The following is a 17,071-nucleotide window of genomic DNA, read 5'->3' on the forward strand; positions in this document are numbered from 1 at the left end:
AGGGAAGATGAAAGGTATGTAGATATATTGAAGCAACATCTCAAGACATCAATCAGGAAGTTAAAGCTTGGTCGCAAGTGGGTCTTCCAAATGGACAATGACCCCAAGCATACTTCCAAAGTTGAGGCAAAATGGCTTAAGGACAACGAGGTCAAGGTATTGGAGTGGCCATCACAAAGCCCTGACCTCAATCCCATGAAAAATTTGTTGGCAGAACTGAAAAAGCATGTGCGAGCAAGGAGGCCTACAAACCTGCTTCAGTCACACCAGCTGTCAAGAGGAATGGGCCAAAATTCACTCAACTTATTGTGGGAAGCTTGTGGAAGGCTACCCGAAACGTTTGACCCAAGATAAACAATTTAATGGCAATGCTACCAAAAACAAATTGAATGTATGTAAACTGCTGACCCACTGGGAATGTGATAAAAGAAATAAAAGCTGAAATAAATCACTCTTTACCATTATTCTAACTTTCCACATTCTTAAAATAAAGTGCTGATCCTGACTGACCTAAGACAGGGAATTTTTACTAGGAAAAAATGTCAGGAATTGTGAAAAACTGAGTTTAAATGTGTTTGGCTAAGGTGTATGTAATCTTCTGACTTCAACTGTATGTTCTGGCTCTGGCCGAACCCAATGGTTCTGGGATCAATCAGAATGTTGTGTTTGCGTTTTAGAAATTGTCAGGGAGGTACTCAGATCCAGACTGACTGCAGAGAAGAAACTAACTTGGTGTGGCCGGAGCAAAGAGTTTGGGTACCCAGGCAACGAAAATCACACCTTTACATGTCAAAAATGTTTCCACTCCTACTTGTTCTGCACAAGACATGACAAGTATTTCACTGAGAGCAGTGATGTGTTCTGAACATGGGCCTGTGCAGTTGTCTTAATCTATTTAGAATGGACACTCCCCATGTGTACATCCCATAACGGACTCCAATGCCACAAAAAGTGCTCATTTAAGCTGGCACCAGCTTTACAACTGTGTCGAAAGTCAGTAACCATCGTTGGATTTGTCTGTCCCCTTTAATGTGGGGACAGAAATAAGCCCTTGTGGTTTGGACGAGAGACTCAGCTGGATTTCTAGGTCTTAATTAACGTGGAATTCAGAACTCCGTTAGTCGTATCAAGTTCAGCAGCGATGACTTGATCTGTGTCCATCTAAGTCTGATTAAATCAACTAAAGTCAACAGGAATTCCGTGGCTATAAACTGCATCACCAAACAAATGAAAATAAAGACGTAAATAGTCACTCAGTCACAGCAGTGACTGTACAACTAAATTACCCTGTGGTCAATGAATCCTTCAGTTTATTGCATCTTAATCCATTCTTAGATCTTTGGGTTTATTTCCTGTATTTACTACAGTGGGACAACAAAAATTACACCCATATATCAAACTAGATGGATGGTTGTTTGAACAATAACTGAAGGGCAGGAACCCAATCTCAACTATTTGAACGTTTATTTCCAACCTTGGACACCGAAGTGTTTACAATAGACTTCAACATGATCAGTTGTGGCATTTTTTTTTTTAGACTCTGCAAAATGAGATACTCTTTGTTGACATGGAGTTGCATGAAAGACGAACCCTTATGAGCTAATTGGGACATCATGACAATGGTGAAGCCAAAGTGCAGTGTTGTCTTTTGTTCGGAGCCTGCCAGAGAACGCATCAGCCCAACAGGACACAGCTGAAATACACGCACACACTCTAAACATATCTGCATGGTGAAACATTACAAAACGTACAACACACATCTGGGGATCTAGCGCACTCTCAATGTCCTCATCAGTGGCCAGATGGAGAAAATGTCCTGCTTTATCAATTAAAAACTGTGTAATGCTCCAACGCAATAAAATAGACATCACAGCCCATGGTGTTTGCCTTTAATGAAGCATCCCAACTTGAAACACAGGAATTCTAGATGGACCCTCTTAACCTCCAGCTGTTTCTAGATTTGATGGACTTTGCAGCCACAGAAATATAATTTCTAGAACAGAGGGGGGGAAAAAAGATAATGCAGCATCAATTTGATTGCACCCTCAGAATGTCGGCTTGAATGGGGATGACCATTCTAGTAACATGGTTGGAGGCGACCCTCATGGAGACCACCACTCTTCTCTACCAGCTGAGGATGAACGGGTGGGGTACAGCCAAGCGAGCCAGGCCTCCAGTGGCCAAGGCCCAGCCAACCATGAAATACTCTAGTTGTAGGAGTCTCTGAGGGATGGTGAAAAGCGCTGTAGCGTGTCAAACCCCTTGTCCGGCCACACATTTGTGCCGTTACTGAGACCGCTATGTGACTAAGCGATGCGCTGTTTGGTGACCTCTGGTCATCAGAGCAAGTTGTAAGCAAAGCAGCATCACGGCAGAGTTATTGCTTTTCAGGTCCTGAATGTACATATGAAATAGCTATCCAATCACACTGTATTAATACTTTACTTTAGAGTCCTCTTCATCTCAGGGGGGACATAAGGCAGTAACAATCTTTAGTCACAGCTTGTGCCCTGTTCCATGAGACCAATCTCTTCCAGCTCAGCCACCAATATGAATAACGGAAAAAAGAAAAAAAGGCACATCCAGAACTCTAAATTATCTCACAGGAATCCATGTTACAGGACCGATAAGGAGCTTGTGTTTGTTAGCAAATACAAAGGCGTGTTAAGAAATGAATCCCCCCACTAGAACAGGGGGTGTGGGTTTAAAAGGCTGAGGTGAGGCAGCGGAGTAGGGGCACATGACCGCGGTGCAGGGGGAACCAGCAGGGGCCTTCCTGTTGGAGCAGATCTACCTTGGCCCATGGTCCAGTACTCCCTCAGAGAGAAAAGAAACCCCCACAACATTTCAATTGAGTATTTAAGACACACAATCACTCGCTGCAGGGAGTCTATACACATTCTGTAATGGCATGAGACAGACCAAAGAGAGTAGAAACTATAGGAAGATAACCATTCCTTTCCATTTTGTGAACTGAATACATAGTGTTTCATTGATATAGGATTCAACACTTGGGGTCATTATTACTACACAATATCTGGTGTTCTTAGTTATACATATAGCAAATGCATTTCTATTATTTGAGACAGTACTCCACCTACTGGCAATGATAGGAAGTATTGTCAACATTCAAAGTATCACTTGAATTAAACAGTAGGAATATAGAGAATTTTTCCATATCAAAGTTTATTGCTGACATGCATGTAGAGATTTGATGAAGTACAAAAATAATGTATTTTATACAAACTTTTTTAATTTTCTTCCATCTCTGTACAATTAGCCAGGTTTTTGTATTAGATGCCCATATCCAACCAAGCAGCTTACAACAAATCCTGCTGGTTTTCAACCATTTTTACCACCACATATCATACACCATTATCTATTTTCCAGTTCAAATATTCAGCAAATCAAATACATCATTAAACTGACAGACATTTCCTCCATTTGAGAATTATGGTAAAAATGAAAAATTGTTGAATGTTCATTAAATGAAAATCAGTTGTATTATGAAAAACATTAGGTTTTTCCTTATGACTCAAATTCCCAATTCTTCTCAGTTGGTGGATTACAGGGAATTATATTGTGGGACCACCTTGCAAGTAAAAAATTCATGCAAAAATCGCATTTTACAAAGAGCTCAACATCATGCTTCGTATGGTGCTTTCAGTCCACAGACCGTCTGAAGGAGACAACTTTCATAGACAAATGGGACAATTCCAACAGCTAAATGTGAACACTATCTTGATAATGCTACAGATAATACATTACTATCAAGGGTCTTATCCAATAAACCTACATATTTATATCCAATAGTGGGTTATGGTCACCCTCAAGTAAGATGGGATGAGAAATTTGCCTTCAACTTCAGCAAGGGCTGTGGTGTTCACAAAATACCCTTTTCTCATGAACTACTGACACTATCAACTACAATACTGCTTTTATACCCAGAAATTCACATTGAGGTGGGGGGGGGGGGGGGGGGGGGGGAGCGTACATTCCTCAAAATCGAATATAAATATTTTTTCATTCAAATGGGGTGGCTAGTACTTACTGCCTCTAATGCATGTCTATATATAATTTGTGTTACAGCGGGCTGTTCAGGAGTGTGCAATGTTACAAAACTTTCAGACAGAAATTAAGATATGATTCTGAATTCAACATGACAGGAAATCTTGTCAGTTCTATTCAACACATTCCTATCTGCAACATTTCACCTCAATGAATGTACCCCTGATCAGAGCTGGATTCGTTCCACTAGATGGAAGCTCTACTGGTGTTGTCGCTGCCATGATGGTATTATATTTACATACTGACCAAAAGTCTGGTATGGGGCAATAAACAGTTGGCCTGGTCCCATATCTGTTTGTCACTGTCAAGGCAACAGTTGGCAAGACAGCACAAACAGAACTGTGACCAGGCTAATAAACATCACTACCATAAATCATTATAATGTGCGATTATTTTCTGTGTAAAAAATAGAACTATGCAGTCAGTCTCATTATTAGTAGTGTAGCTTAAATTGACCACGAGTGTGGCAATGGTAAAAAATAATAAAAAGATCTTTAGAGAGAAAAAAAACTGCAATGGTGGCTCAAGTTTGAATGTTTGGAGAAACAAATGGAACCAGAAGACTTCTTGCTTAAAGCTAAATGGCAGATATTTGATGCCTGAAAATGGACAGTGAATAAATAACAAAATCAACAAACATGAAATTGAGGAAAAAGACAATATACAAAGAAATAGGAGGAAACTGACTCGAGTTTCTACTCATGTGATCAATTTGGATATAAAAATAGGGTGAAGGTCTAAGCAATGCGGATACCCATAAAGATGGGCAAGCCTATGTGAACAGATGCCTAATATCGTTCACAAGTTAGTAGCTTAGCAACATAGCTAGGACCTGACAAACTTTGTTAACTTATGACATTGCCATCTGCCTATAGTAAATTTGACGGCAAAGTTGTTTCCTACTAAATATCTACCTACTTTAGCAATGTCATTGTATTTCCAGGACACTGGTGTAATTTAGACAAAACAGCCGTTTGCCTCTGTGGAGAAAGATTGGATTGATCATGACGTTTGGCACCACTATGGCACCGCCAGCAGAGGGAGGCTTGAGAAAGTGCATAACAATGGCATGGCCGAGTGATGGAGACGCAACCTCATTGTCGAGTTTCTCTGAAATATCACACTATGAAATTATCATTATCAACATCATAGTAAGTCTTTCATGATCAGCTACTACAATATCACTTACAAACAGCAAAAAGAGCTTGAGAGCTACTGTGATCATTACAGTTTTGTTTGATTTTAAACTTAAGACATTGCTACGCACTAGAGGATTCACGACTAAGACAGGGCCAACATGAGGGATGCCCATCTTTCATAGCGGACACATTCAGTCCAGACAGTCTTAGAAAAGCCTATATTCTCAGTGTGTGCAAGCAACTGAGGCAGGCAAGATAAAGAGATTGAGAGGATGGCTAGTTTAAGGGTGTGCACTGACTCACTGGGCTTAAATAACTTGGCTCTAGTCAACACCTACCACTGAAAAGGACATGGCTTTGTCTAATACAGCCCCCTGGCCCAAATCACACTTATCTACACACTGACAATACCAATCATTCACATTCATGCCCAATACTTGTCCCACAATGATGATGTCACACAGGATAAATGGGAAGTTGAATACCTGGAAGTTGTTCAGTGGTGAACGAGGGGGAGGTATCATTTCCTTGGCTAACAATCAGTTAAGACTCTACATGATTTATCACCCCCCAGAAAATTATAGCGTCCACGTCGTGATTAATAAATCAAAGATGCCAATTAGAACAGCAATAACGAGAGAGGATCAACCTTAAACATCTAATAAAACATCCCCCATCCAGCTCTCGGTGTCACAACCTCCAGGTATTTGACACTAGATGCCTAAATGGAAAAAGTTCCACAGGGGGTGAGCGAAAGCAAGAAAGCAAAGCAATTGGCTAGACGTACAGACAGAAGTAGGCGATTTGGCCACCCTTTGATAGTTAGCATCTTCAATGTAAGATGGGTAAAACGCTACTTATTATTCATAAGGAAAAAAGCTTATTCATATTCCACATTCCAAACCTTTACGTGCCAAAACATAGTAATGCTTTCTGTCTACGGTGACAACACTACCGACAATTCCTTGTTTTTTGAGAATGGTGGACATGGTGAAAAATTGACACATGAAAAAAAAAATTAAAAAATAAAAGATTGAGAGAGGTAGATTTGAAGTCGTAGTTTAGAGACAGGACTAGTCCAGATAATTTTGGTTATGAGGAAACTAAAGAGTGGAGCGGGCGGGCACGTGAGTGATGTCCATGATCAAGTGATCCCAGTTTGGAGAGTTGAGGGAGGGAGGTTAGAGGAAGTTTGCTACATGATTCTTTTGGCCCTGTATTGCTCAGGGTTTTCAATAAGAAATGGGGGTAGGTAGGAGGGTGATGGCCAGGTCTCAGCAGAGGGAAACAATGGGGGAGCTTTTCATGTCCAAACACACACACACAACCATGTCTGGTATCCCCCTGGCCTGCAAGACTCCATATGTGCCCATTGCTGGCTGAGAGAACCGTGTGTTTAAGATCAGTGGTGGTGGTGGGGGGTGGGAGGGGTCAGTGGGAGCCTTTGGTTCAGATCTTCAGATTCTCCAGCCTTGCCATTCCTGTGCACACTGCCAACACCCAGACTTGACGTGTGAAAACTATGAGAGGTTGTCAGGCGAGTGATCAGTTCTGGTGCCCCCTCCCCGCATGCCTGTTCCCACACCACCTAACTTACCACAGCTAGGGGCCTCTCTACCCAAGGGAGGGTCGAGCTGGGGCAGTTTTAGGGTACCTTCCCGACCCAACCCTTGTGTCCCTCACGCCACTTGTCAAGGCGATGAATGAAGGGGCTACTTCCGGAGAAAGCGCTGGGCCAGGATGGCAGCGTCCAGAGGGCTGACGGGCGTGGCATCGTGGCCCAGGCGCCGCACGGGCGGGATGGCGCCGAACTGGCGCTTGGTGAGGAAGCTGGCTTTGGCCTCGTGAATAGTGTTCTTCTCCTCGGCCAGAAGCAACTGCTGGCGCATGTAGTTCTCAAACTCGTACTGCGACGACTCCTCTGTCATTTTCACCTGGGATAGAGAGACAGAGATGCTTATTAGTTAGTTACACACTGAGTCGTGTTCATCAGGGCATTGATTTTCAAACCACTTCTCAGTGACCCCCAGACAGTTTACAATTTTGTTATTGATTAGTTGACTCAAGTGTACTAGATCTGGTATAGCTCAAATACATGGAATGTCTAGAGGTCCCTGAGGAAAGGTTTGAAGACCCCTGCATTAGGGCACATCATGGAAAAGTCCTTGAAACATTTTGCAACAGAAAACTGTGGGTTTCTTATTGGACCAGGTCTACATAGTCCCTTCCCAGTTTGTTCGTTTGGTGCCTCCTGAACACGACCCTGCTGTTACACAGAGATACTGTTACACAATGAACACAAGTTAGAGAGCCAAGGTTAATGATCAAGAGATCAGCATCCTTGTCAAAACAGAGCTGATGAACCTACGCCACCAAGCTCATTGACGGGGCTGTAGCAGAGCAGGTTGAGAGCTTCCACATCAACACAAACAATTTGCATCCTGTAGCTCTAACTCAAAAGTTTTGGGACACTAAAGTCCATGGAGAATAAGAGCAGCTCCGCCCAGCCGCCCACTGCAGAGACTAGGTAACACTGTCACCACCAATAAATCCACGATAATCGAGAATTTCAAGAAGCATCTCTACAGCTGGCCATGCTTTCCTCCTGGCTACCGTAACCCCGGCCAACAGCCCCACACCCATCACTGCAACTTGCCCAAGCTTCCCCAGCTTCTCCTTCACCCAAATAGCAGATGTTCTGAAAGAGCTGCAAAAATTGGACCTGTACAAATCAGCTGGGCTAGACAATCTGGACCCTCTCAAATTATCCACCGCCATTGTTGCAACCCCTATTACCAGCCTGTTCAACCTCTTTCGTATTGTCCGAGATACCTAAAAATTGGAAAGCTGCCGAGGTCACCCCCCCTCTTCAAAAGGGGGTGACACTAGACCCAAACTGTTTTAGACCTACAGTGGGGCAAAAAAGTATTTAGTCAGCCACCAATTGTGCAAGTTCTCCCACTTAAAAAGATGAGGCCTGTAATTTATCGTAGGTACACTTCAGAATCCAGAAAATCACATTGTAGGATTTAATGAATTTATTTGCAAATGGTGGAAAATAAGTATTTGGTCACCTACAAACAAGCAAGATTTGTCTCTCACAGACCTGTACCTTCTTTAAGAAGCTCCTCTGTCCTCCACTTGTTACCTGTATTAATGGCACCTGTTTGAACTTGTTATCAGTATAAAAGACACCTGTCCACAACCTCAAACAGTCACACTCCAAACTCCACTATGGCCAAGACCAAAGAGCTGTCAAAGAACACCAGAAACAAAAATGGTAGACCTGCACCAGGCTGGGAAGACTGAATCTGCAATAGGTAAGCAGCTTGGTTTGAAGAAATCAACTGTGGGAGAAATTATTAGGAAATGGGAAGACATACAAGACCACTGATAATATCTCTCGATCTGGGGCTCCACGCAAGATCTCACCCCATGGGGTCAAAAGGATCACAAGAACGGTGAGCAAAAATCCCAGAACCACACGGGGGGACCTAGTGAATGACCTAGAGAGCTGGGACCAAAGTAACAAAGCCTACCATCAGTAACACACTACGCCGCCAGGGACTCAAATCCTGCAGTGCCAGACGTGTCCCCCTGCTTAAGCCAGTACATGTCCAGGCCCGTCTGAAGTCTGCTAGAGAGCATATGGATGATCCAGAAGAAGATTGGGAGAATTTCATCTGACCATATGACACCAAAATATAACTTTTTGGTAAAAAGTCAACTCGTCGTGTTTGGAAGACAAAGAATGCTGAGTTGCATCCAAAGAACACCATACCTACTGTGAAGCATGGGGGTGGAAACATCATGCTTTGGGGCTGTTTTTTTTGCAAAGGGACCAGGACGACTGATCCGTCCGTGTAAAGGAAAGAATGGGGCCATGTATCGTGACATTTTGAGTGAAAATCTCCATCAGCAATGGCAATGAAGATGAAACGTGGCTGGGTCTTTCAGCATGACAATGATCCCAAACACACCGCCCGGGAAACGAAGGAGTGGCTTCGTAAGCAGCATTTCAAGGTCCTGGAGTGGCCTAGCCAGTCTCCAGATCTCAACCCCATAGAAAATCTTTGGAGGGAGCTGAAAGTCCGTGTTGCCCAGCAACAGCCCCAAAACATCACTGCTCTAGAGGAGATCTGCATGGAGGAATGGGCCAAAATACCAGCAACAGTGTGTGAAGACTAACAGAAAACACTTGACCTCTGTCATTGCCAACAAAGGGTATATAACAAAGTATTGAGATAAACTTTTGTTATTGACCAAATACTTATTTTCCACCATAATTTGCAAATAAATTCATTAAAAATCCTACAATGTGATTTTCTGGAATTTTTTCTAATTTTGTCTGTCATAGTTGAAGTGTACCCATGATGAAAACTACAGTCCTCTCATATTTTTAAGTGCGAGAACTTGCACAATTGGTGGCTGACTAAATACGTTTTGGCCCCACTGTATATCCATCTCTAAAGTCTTCGAAAGCCAAGTTAATAAACAGATCCCTGACCATTTCGAATCCCACCGTACCTTCCCTGCAATCTGGTTTCCGAGCTGGTCACGGTGCACCTCAGCCACGCTGAAGGTACTAAACTATATAACCGCCATCGATAAAAGAGTACTGTGCAGCAGTCTTCATTGACCTGGCCAAGGCTTTTGACTGTCAATCTCCATATCGGCAAACAGCTTTGTTTTCTAAAATGACTGCCATGCCTGACTCACCAACTACTTCTCCGAATTCAGTGTGTCAAATCGTAGGGCCTGTTGTCTGGAACTCTGGCAGTCTATGGGGGTGCCATAAGGTTCAATTCTCGGGCCGACTCTATTCTATGTATATATTAAAGATGTCGCTCTTTCTGTGGGTGATTCCCTGCTCCACCTCTACGCAGACGACACCATTCTGTATACACCTGGCCCTTCTTTGGACATTGTTAACTAACCTCCAAACAAGCTTCAATGCCATACAACACACCTTCCATGGCCTCCAACTGCTCTTAACTTCTCTAGGATAGGGGCAGCATTTGGAATTTTGGATGAAAAGCATGCCCAAATTCAACTGCCTGCTACTCCTCCCCAGAAGATAAGATATGCACATTAGTAGATTTGGGTAGAAAACACTCGGAAGTTTGTTTGAATCATGTCTGAGTATAACAGAACTTATGTAGCAGGCGAAACCCCGAGGACAAACCATTCAGAATGTTTTTGTTTGAGGTCACTCTTTTCAATTGTTTTTCATTGGGAATCCAGATTTCTAAGGGACTTGCTTGCAGTTCCTACCGCTTCCACTGCATGTCACCAGTCTTTAGAAATTGGTTGAGGTTATTCCTTTGTGTAATGAAGTACGGCCATCTTGAACGAGGGTCACTTCATGTGTACTGTTTGAAAGAGGCGCATGACCAGAAAGCATGCGTCAGTTTGTTTTCTTCCTGTATTGAACACAGGTCATCCAGTCTTCAATTTTATTGATTATTTACATAAAAAAAAAAAACTAAAGTTGTATTAAAAAAGTCGTTTGAAATGTTTTGGCAAAGTTTACAGGTAACTTTTGAGATATTTTGCAGTCACGTTGCGCAAGTTGGATTTGTGATGTTTATGGGACATATTGGAGTGCCAACAGAAGAAGCTCGTCAAAGGTAAGGCATTATTTACATTTTTATTTCTGCGTTTTGTCTCGCGCCTGCAGGGTCGAAATATGCTTTTCTCTCTTTTGTTTATGGAGGTGCTATCCTCAGATAATAGCATCGTTTACTTTCGCCGAAAAGCCTTTTTCGTAAATCTGACATGTTGGCTGGATTCACAACACAAATACCTAGGTGCCTGGTTAGGCTGTAAACCCTCCTTCCAGACTCATATTAAACATCTCAAATCTAAAATGTAATCTAGAATCGGCTTCCTATTTCGCAACAAAGCCTCCTTCACTCACACCGCCAAACATACCCTCGTAAAACTGACTATCCTACCGATCCTGGACTTCGGCGATGTCATTTACAAAATAGCCTCCAACGCTCTACTCAACAAATTGGATGCAGTCCATCATAGTGTCATCTGTTTTATCACCAAAGCCCCAAATACCACCCACCACTGCGACCTGTATGCTCTATTCGACAGGCCCTCGCTACATATTCGTCGCCAGAGCCACTGGCTTCAGGTCATCTATAAGTCTTTGCTAGGTAGTAAAGCTCCGCCTTCTCAGCTCACTGGTCCTTATCTTGGCTCACATATCACACACCCATAGCACGTGCTCCAGCAGGTCTCTCACTGGTCGTCCCCAAAGCCACCAAAGCCTTTAGCCGCCTTTCCTTCCAGTTCTCTACTGCCAATGACTGGAACAAATTGCAAAAAATCGCAGAAGCTGGAGAATTATATTTCCCTCACTAACTTTATACATCAGCTATCCGATCGCTGCAGCTGTACATAGCCCATCTGTAAAAAGCCCACCCAATCTACCTACCTCATCCCTATATTGTTTTTATTTACTTTTCTGCTCTTTTGCACACCAGTATTTCTACTTGCACATCATCTGCTCATCTATCACTCCGGTTTTAATTTGCTAAACTGTAATTACTTCGCTACTATGGCCTATGTATTTCCTTACCTCACGCCATTTGCACACTGTATATATACACTTTTTTCTATTATTGACTGTACGCTTGTTAATTCCATGTGTAACTGTGTCATACTACTTTGCTTTATCTTGGCCAGGTTGCAGTTGTAAATGAGAACTTCTCCTCAACCTGCCTTCCTGATTAAATAAAGGTGAAAAAAATACACACACTGCTCAAAAAAATAAAGGGAACACTTAAACAACACAATGTAACTCCAAGTCAATTACACATCTGTGAAATCAAACTGTCCACTTAGGAAGCAACACTGATTGACAGTAAATGTCACATGCTGTTGTGCAAATGGAATAGACAACAGGTGGAAATTATAGGCAATTAGCAAGACACCCCCGATAAAGGAGTGGTTCTGCAGGTGGTGACCACAGACCACTTCTCAGTTCCTATGCTTCCTGGCTGATGTTTTGGTCACTTTTGAATGCTGGCGGTGCTTTCACTCTAGTGGTAGCATGAGACGGAGTCTACAACCCACACAAGTGGCTCAGGTAGTCCAGGGTGGCACATCAATGCGAGCTGTGGCAAGAAGGTTTGCTGTGTCTGTCAGAGCATGGAGGCGCTAACAGGAGCCAGGCCAGTACATCAGGAGACGTGGAGGAGGCCATAGGAGGGCAACAACCCAGCAGCAGGACTGCTACCTCCACCTTTGTGCAAGGAGGAGCACTGCCAGAGCCCTGCAAAATGTCCTCCAGCAGGCCACAAATGTGCATGTGTCTGCTCAAACGGTCAGAAACAGACTCCATGAGGGTGGTGAGGGCCCGACGTCCACAGGTGGGGGTTGTGCTTACAGCCCAACACCGTGCAGAACGTTTGCCATTTGCCAGAGAACAAGATTGGCAAATTCGCCACTGGCGCCCTGTCCTCTTCAGATGAAAGCAGGTTCACACTGAGCACGTGACAGAGTCTGGAGACACCGTGGAGAACGTTCTGCTGCCTGCAACATCCTCCAGCATGACCAGTTTGCTAGACCTCATGTGGCTGGAGTGTGTCAGCAGTTCCTGCAAGAGGAAGGCATTGATGCTATGGACTGGCCCGCCCGTTCCCCAGACCTGAATCCAATTGAGCACACCTGGGACATCATGTCTCGCTCCATCCACCAACGCCACGTTGCACCACAGACTGTCCAGGAGTTGGCGGATGCTTTAGTCCAGATCTGGGAGGAGATCCCTCAGGAGACCATCCGCCACCTCATCAGGAGCATGCCCAGGCGTTGTAGGGAGGTCATACAGGCACATGGAGGCCACACACACTACTGAGCCTCATTTTGACTTGTTTTAAGGACATTACATCAAATTTGGATCAGCCTGTAGTGTGGTTTTCCACTAATTTTGAGTGCCACTCCAAATTCATACCTCCATGGGGTGATACATTTTATTTCCATTGATAATGTGTGATTTTGTTTGATTTTGTTCACAGCAAAATCACACAAATGTAAAGAAAAAAGTAAAGAATATTTCATTCATTCAGATCTAGGATGTGTTATTTTAGTGTTCCCTTTATTTTTTTGAGCAGTGTATTTTTTAAAGGGTCCAAGCACAGACAGTCATGAGGGCACGACAAATCCAATTCCCCCTCAGGAGAGTGAAAAGATTTGGCATGGGTCCTCAGATCCTCAAAAGGTTCTACAGCTGCACCATCGAGAGCATCGCTGCCTGGCAAGGCAACTGCCTCCAACCGCAAGGCAACTGCCTCCAACCGCAAGGCAACTGCCTCCAACCGCAAGGCAACTGCATCCAACCGCAAGGCAACTGCCTCCAACCGCAAGGCACTACAGAGTAGCGCGTATGGCCCAGTACATCATTGGGGACAAGCTTCCTGCCAACCAGGACCTCTATACCAGATGGTGTCAGAGGAAAGCCCTAAAAAAAATTCTAAAAGATTCCAGCCACCCTGGTCATAGATTGTTCTCTCTGCTGCCGCATGGCAAGCGGTACCAGAGCGCCAAGTCTAGGCCCAAGAGGCTTCTAAACAGCTTCTACCCCCCCAACCCATAAGACTCCTGGACATCTAATCAAATGGCTACCCATTACAATACTGCTACTCTGTTATTATCTATGCAGTCACTTTAATAACTCTACCTACATGCACATATTACCTCGACTAACATGTGCCCCAGCACATTGACTCTGTACCGGTACCCCCTGTATATAGACTCGCTATTGTTATTTTACTGCTGCTCTTTAAGTATTTGTTACTTTTATTTCTTATCATTTACTTTAACTGCATTGTTGGTTAGCATTGCTTGTAAGTAAGCATTTCACTGTAAGGTCTACCTACACCTGTTGTATTCAGCACATGTGACAAATCAAATTTGATGTGGATTTGATTTGAATCTACAGCTTTATAACTGAGAATGTGCAGTGAGGGAAAAAAGTACTTTATCCCCTGCTGATTTTGTACGTTTGCCCACTGACAAAGAAATGATCAGTCTATACTTTTAATGGTAGGTTTATTTGAACAGTGAGACAGAATAACAAAAAAAATCCAGAAAAACATGTCAAAAATGTTATAAATTGATTTGCATTTTAATGAAGGGAAATAAGTGTTTGACCCCTCGGCAAAACCCTTGTTGGCAGTCAGAGGTCAGACGTTTCTTGTAGTTGGTCACCAGGTTTGCACACATCTCAGGAGGGATTTTGTCCCAGTCCTCTTTGCAGATCTTCTCCAAGTCATTAAGGTTTCGAGGCTGATGTTTGGCAACTCGAACCTTCAGCTCCCTCCACAGATTTTCTATGGGATTAAGGTCTGGAGACTGACTAGGCCACTACAGGAACTTAATGTGCTTCTTCTTGTGCAACTCCTTTGTTGCCTTGGCCATGCAAACTTCAAACGGGCATGTATATGTGCTTCCTTGAGCAGGGGGACCTTGCGGGCGCTGCAGGATTTCAGTCCTTCACGGCGTGGTGTTTTACCAATTGTTTTCTTGGTGACTATGGTCCCAGCTGCCTTGAGATCATTGACAAGATCCTCCCGTGTAGTTCTGGGCTGATTCCTCACCGTTCTCATGATCATCTCAACTCCACGAGGTGAGATCTTACAGGGAGCCCCAGGCCGAGGGAGATTGGAAGAAACACAAAATAACTGTCATTTGCGAATAATCGCACCAACTGTTGTCACCTTCTCACCAAGCTGCTTGGCGATGGTCTTGTAGCCCATTCCAGCCTTGTGTAGGTCTACAATCTTGTCCCTGACATCCTTGGAGAGCTCTTTGGTCTTGGCCATGGTGGAAAGTTTGGAATCTGATTGATTGCTTCTGTGGACAGGTGTCTTTTATACAGGTAACAAACTTGAGTATAGGACATTTTATAACATTTTTGACATGCGTTTTTCTGGATTTTTTTGTTATTCTGTCTCTCACTGTTCAAATAAACCTAACATTAAAATTAGACTGCCCACTGACAAAGAAATGATCAAACGTAAAAAAATCAGGGGATCAAATACTTTTTCCCCCTCACTATGTCAAGCTATACTATACACACTTTTGTATTTCTTACAACACCTTTAGATTTAAGAAGATTGGATTCAAATGTAATGAAAGTGCTAGCCTCATGGTGGCGCAGTGAGAACATCAAACACCAAAGCACCGGTCAATAAGAGAGGAGCATTTGGCTCTGTTCCCCAGAAGGCTTTGGGTGAGCTGAAGTTCTGAGGATTAGCCATGTGCTAATGCTAAAGGAGGATCAAGGGGTTGTTGACAACAGGGATCTCACCTCCTGGAGATGCTCTGGGTGGCTGACCTGGTCATCAATGTCCGGTACAACCTGAAGAGGTCCGGTCAAAGAGGATACTGACTGCCTGCAAAGCGCACACACAAAAGGCAGTTTATAGACACAGCAAGGGTTGACTGATGATTCTATTAATGCCACCAAGTTAAACATGATATTCTCAAACCAGAATGCATTGTTGTTATGCACTTTTTAAACCACAACTGGCAATATTTACAGTTCTCTCCCTGTCCACCAGAGGGCGTGACTCACCATGAGGCAATAATGCCACTGAGAGACTCCAGGACCTCGGCAGCGGTTAGCCTCTGCTGGGGGTCCAGCACCAGCAGCTTCCGTATAAGACACACAGTGTTCTCCGACACACGCCCGTCCCTGAAGGGAGAGAGGGAGGAAAGGATAGTGGGGGAATAGTTATTTATGGCTGTCAAAACCAGAAGGAGAAACTGTTGCATAATACATAGGAGGAACCAATAAGAGCACGGTCATCCGTAGCTCAGTTGGTATAGCATAGCGTTTGCAAAGCCAGGATAGTGGGTTCGAGTCCCAGGACCACCTGTATGTAAAATGCATGCCACTTTGGTCACTTTGGATAAAAGCATCTGCTAAACAGCATACATTACTATTAGTTAATTAATAGTGTATGGCTCAGAAATTAATTGATATTGGCAGACTTGCACCAAGTCCTTGAGTAGACCAACTGTCATGATATGCATCATAGTAGGAACTCTGTAGTAGTGGAGTAATAATGCTTGTGTGGTTTAGTATGGGATGTGTGGCACTATTGGTGGGGGGGTTGTATGTTGACCTACTCTGGGATGGAGTACTCTGCAGCCTTGATCTTGCGGAATAGCTCCTGAGGTATGCTGTCGTAGAAGGGGAACTGGCCGTAGAGCATGGTGAACAGCACCACGCCAAGGGCCCACATGTCACTGGGCTTACCGTGGTACGGCCGGCCTGCAAAGGAAGACAATAGATTCATTTAAAAAATGTTTCACGAACTAGGTTTCATTACAAATGGCGACAGATTTATTAAAATCTTTTAAATAATAATTTTAAAAAAGTGAATTTTCCCACCAAAGATGAGTTTCCATCAACTGGACTTGTACAGATAAAAGGCTGTAAGTGATGACGTAATGCACATTAAAATACCTTGCAGTTAAATTCCCATGTACCGGATAAAAAAAATTCAATGCTAGCATGGGACCAATGCTATCTGAGCGCTGTTGGCTAGAGAACACGTATAGCCAACATGAGATTATCGTTATGGACAACAAAAAAGTTTTTTTTTTTTTTCTAACGGCAGCCAAGCATCGACTATCCTGTCACCAGAATAAGACCCTTGATATTTATTGGAAAGCAGCATCAAGCTCATCACTACGCACTTTCACCACTCTGAAGTGCATCATTTATTTCATCTGTAGCCTAAACGGCATGCTTTTGTGACAAGTCATACTGGGAAGACAACGTCGCCTGACTCAAAGTTTTTGATACGATATTATTACATTCATTTGAGCATAAAAGCATT

At 43.4% G+C, this 17,071-nt stretch overlaps 1 protein-coding gene across 1 annotated transcript in view; it reads right to left on the bottom strand.

Moving 5' to 3' along the window:
- Positions 1 to 3,164: 3,164 nt before the first annotated feature.
- The window catches only part of stk40 (serine/threonine kinase 40), a 30,945-nt gene continuing 17,038 nt past the window's right edge, over positions 3,165 to 17,071 (bottom strand). Inside the window, exons 8-11 of the mRNA XM_021595514.2 lie at positions 16,356 to 16,500; positions 15,799 to 15,918; positions 15,532 to 15,616; positions 3,165 to 7,141 (exon numbers count right to left, since the gene is read on the bottom strand). Coding sequence (XP_021451189.1) covers positions 6,920 to 7,141; positions 15,532 to 15,616; positions 15,799 to 15,918; positions 16,356 to 16,500 — 572 coding nt within the window. The 3' untranslated portion in view covers positions 3,165 to 6,919. The remainder of the gene's footprint in view (positions 7,142 to 15,531; positions 15,617 to 15,798; positions 15,919 to 16,355; positions 16,501 to 17,071) is intronic.

This window comes from Oncorhynchus mykiss, chromosome 3, assembly GCF_013265735.2.
Source record: "Oncorhynchus mykiss isolate Arlee chromosome 3, USDA_OmykA_1.1, whole genome shotgun sequence".
In the NCBI taxonomy this organism is placed as follows: domain Eukaryota; kingdom Metazoa; phylum Chordata; class Actinopteri; order Salmoniformes; family Salmonidae; genus Oncorhynchus; species Oncorhynchus mykiss.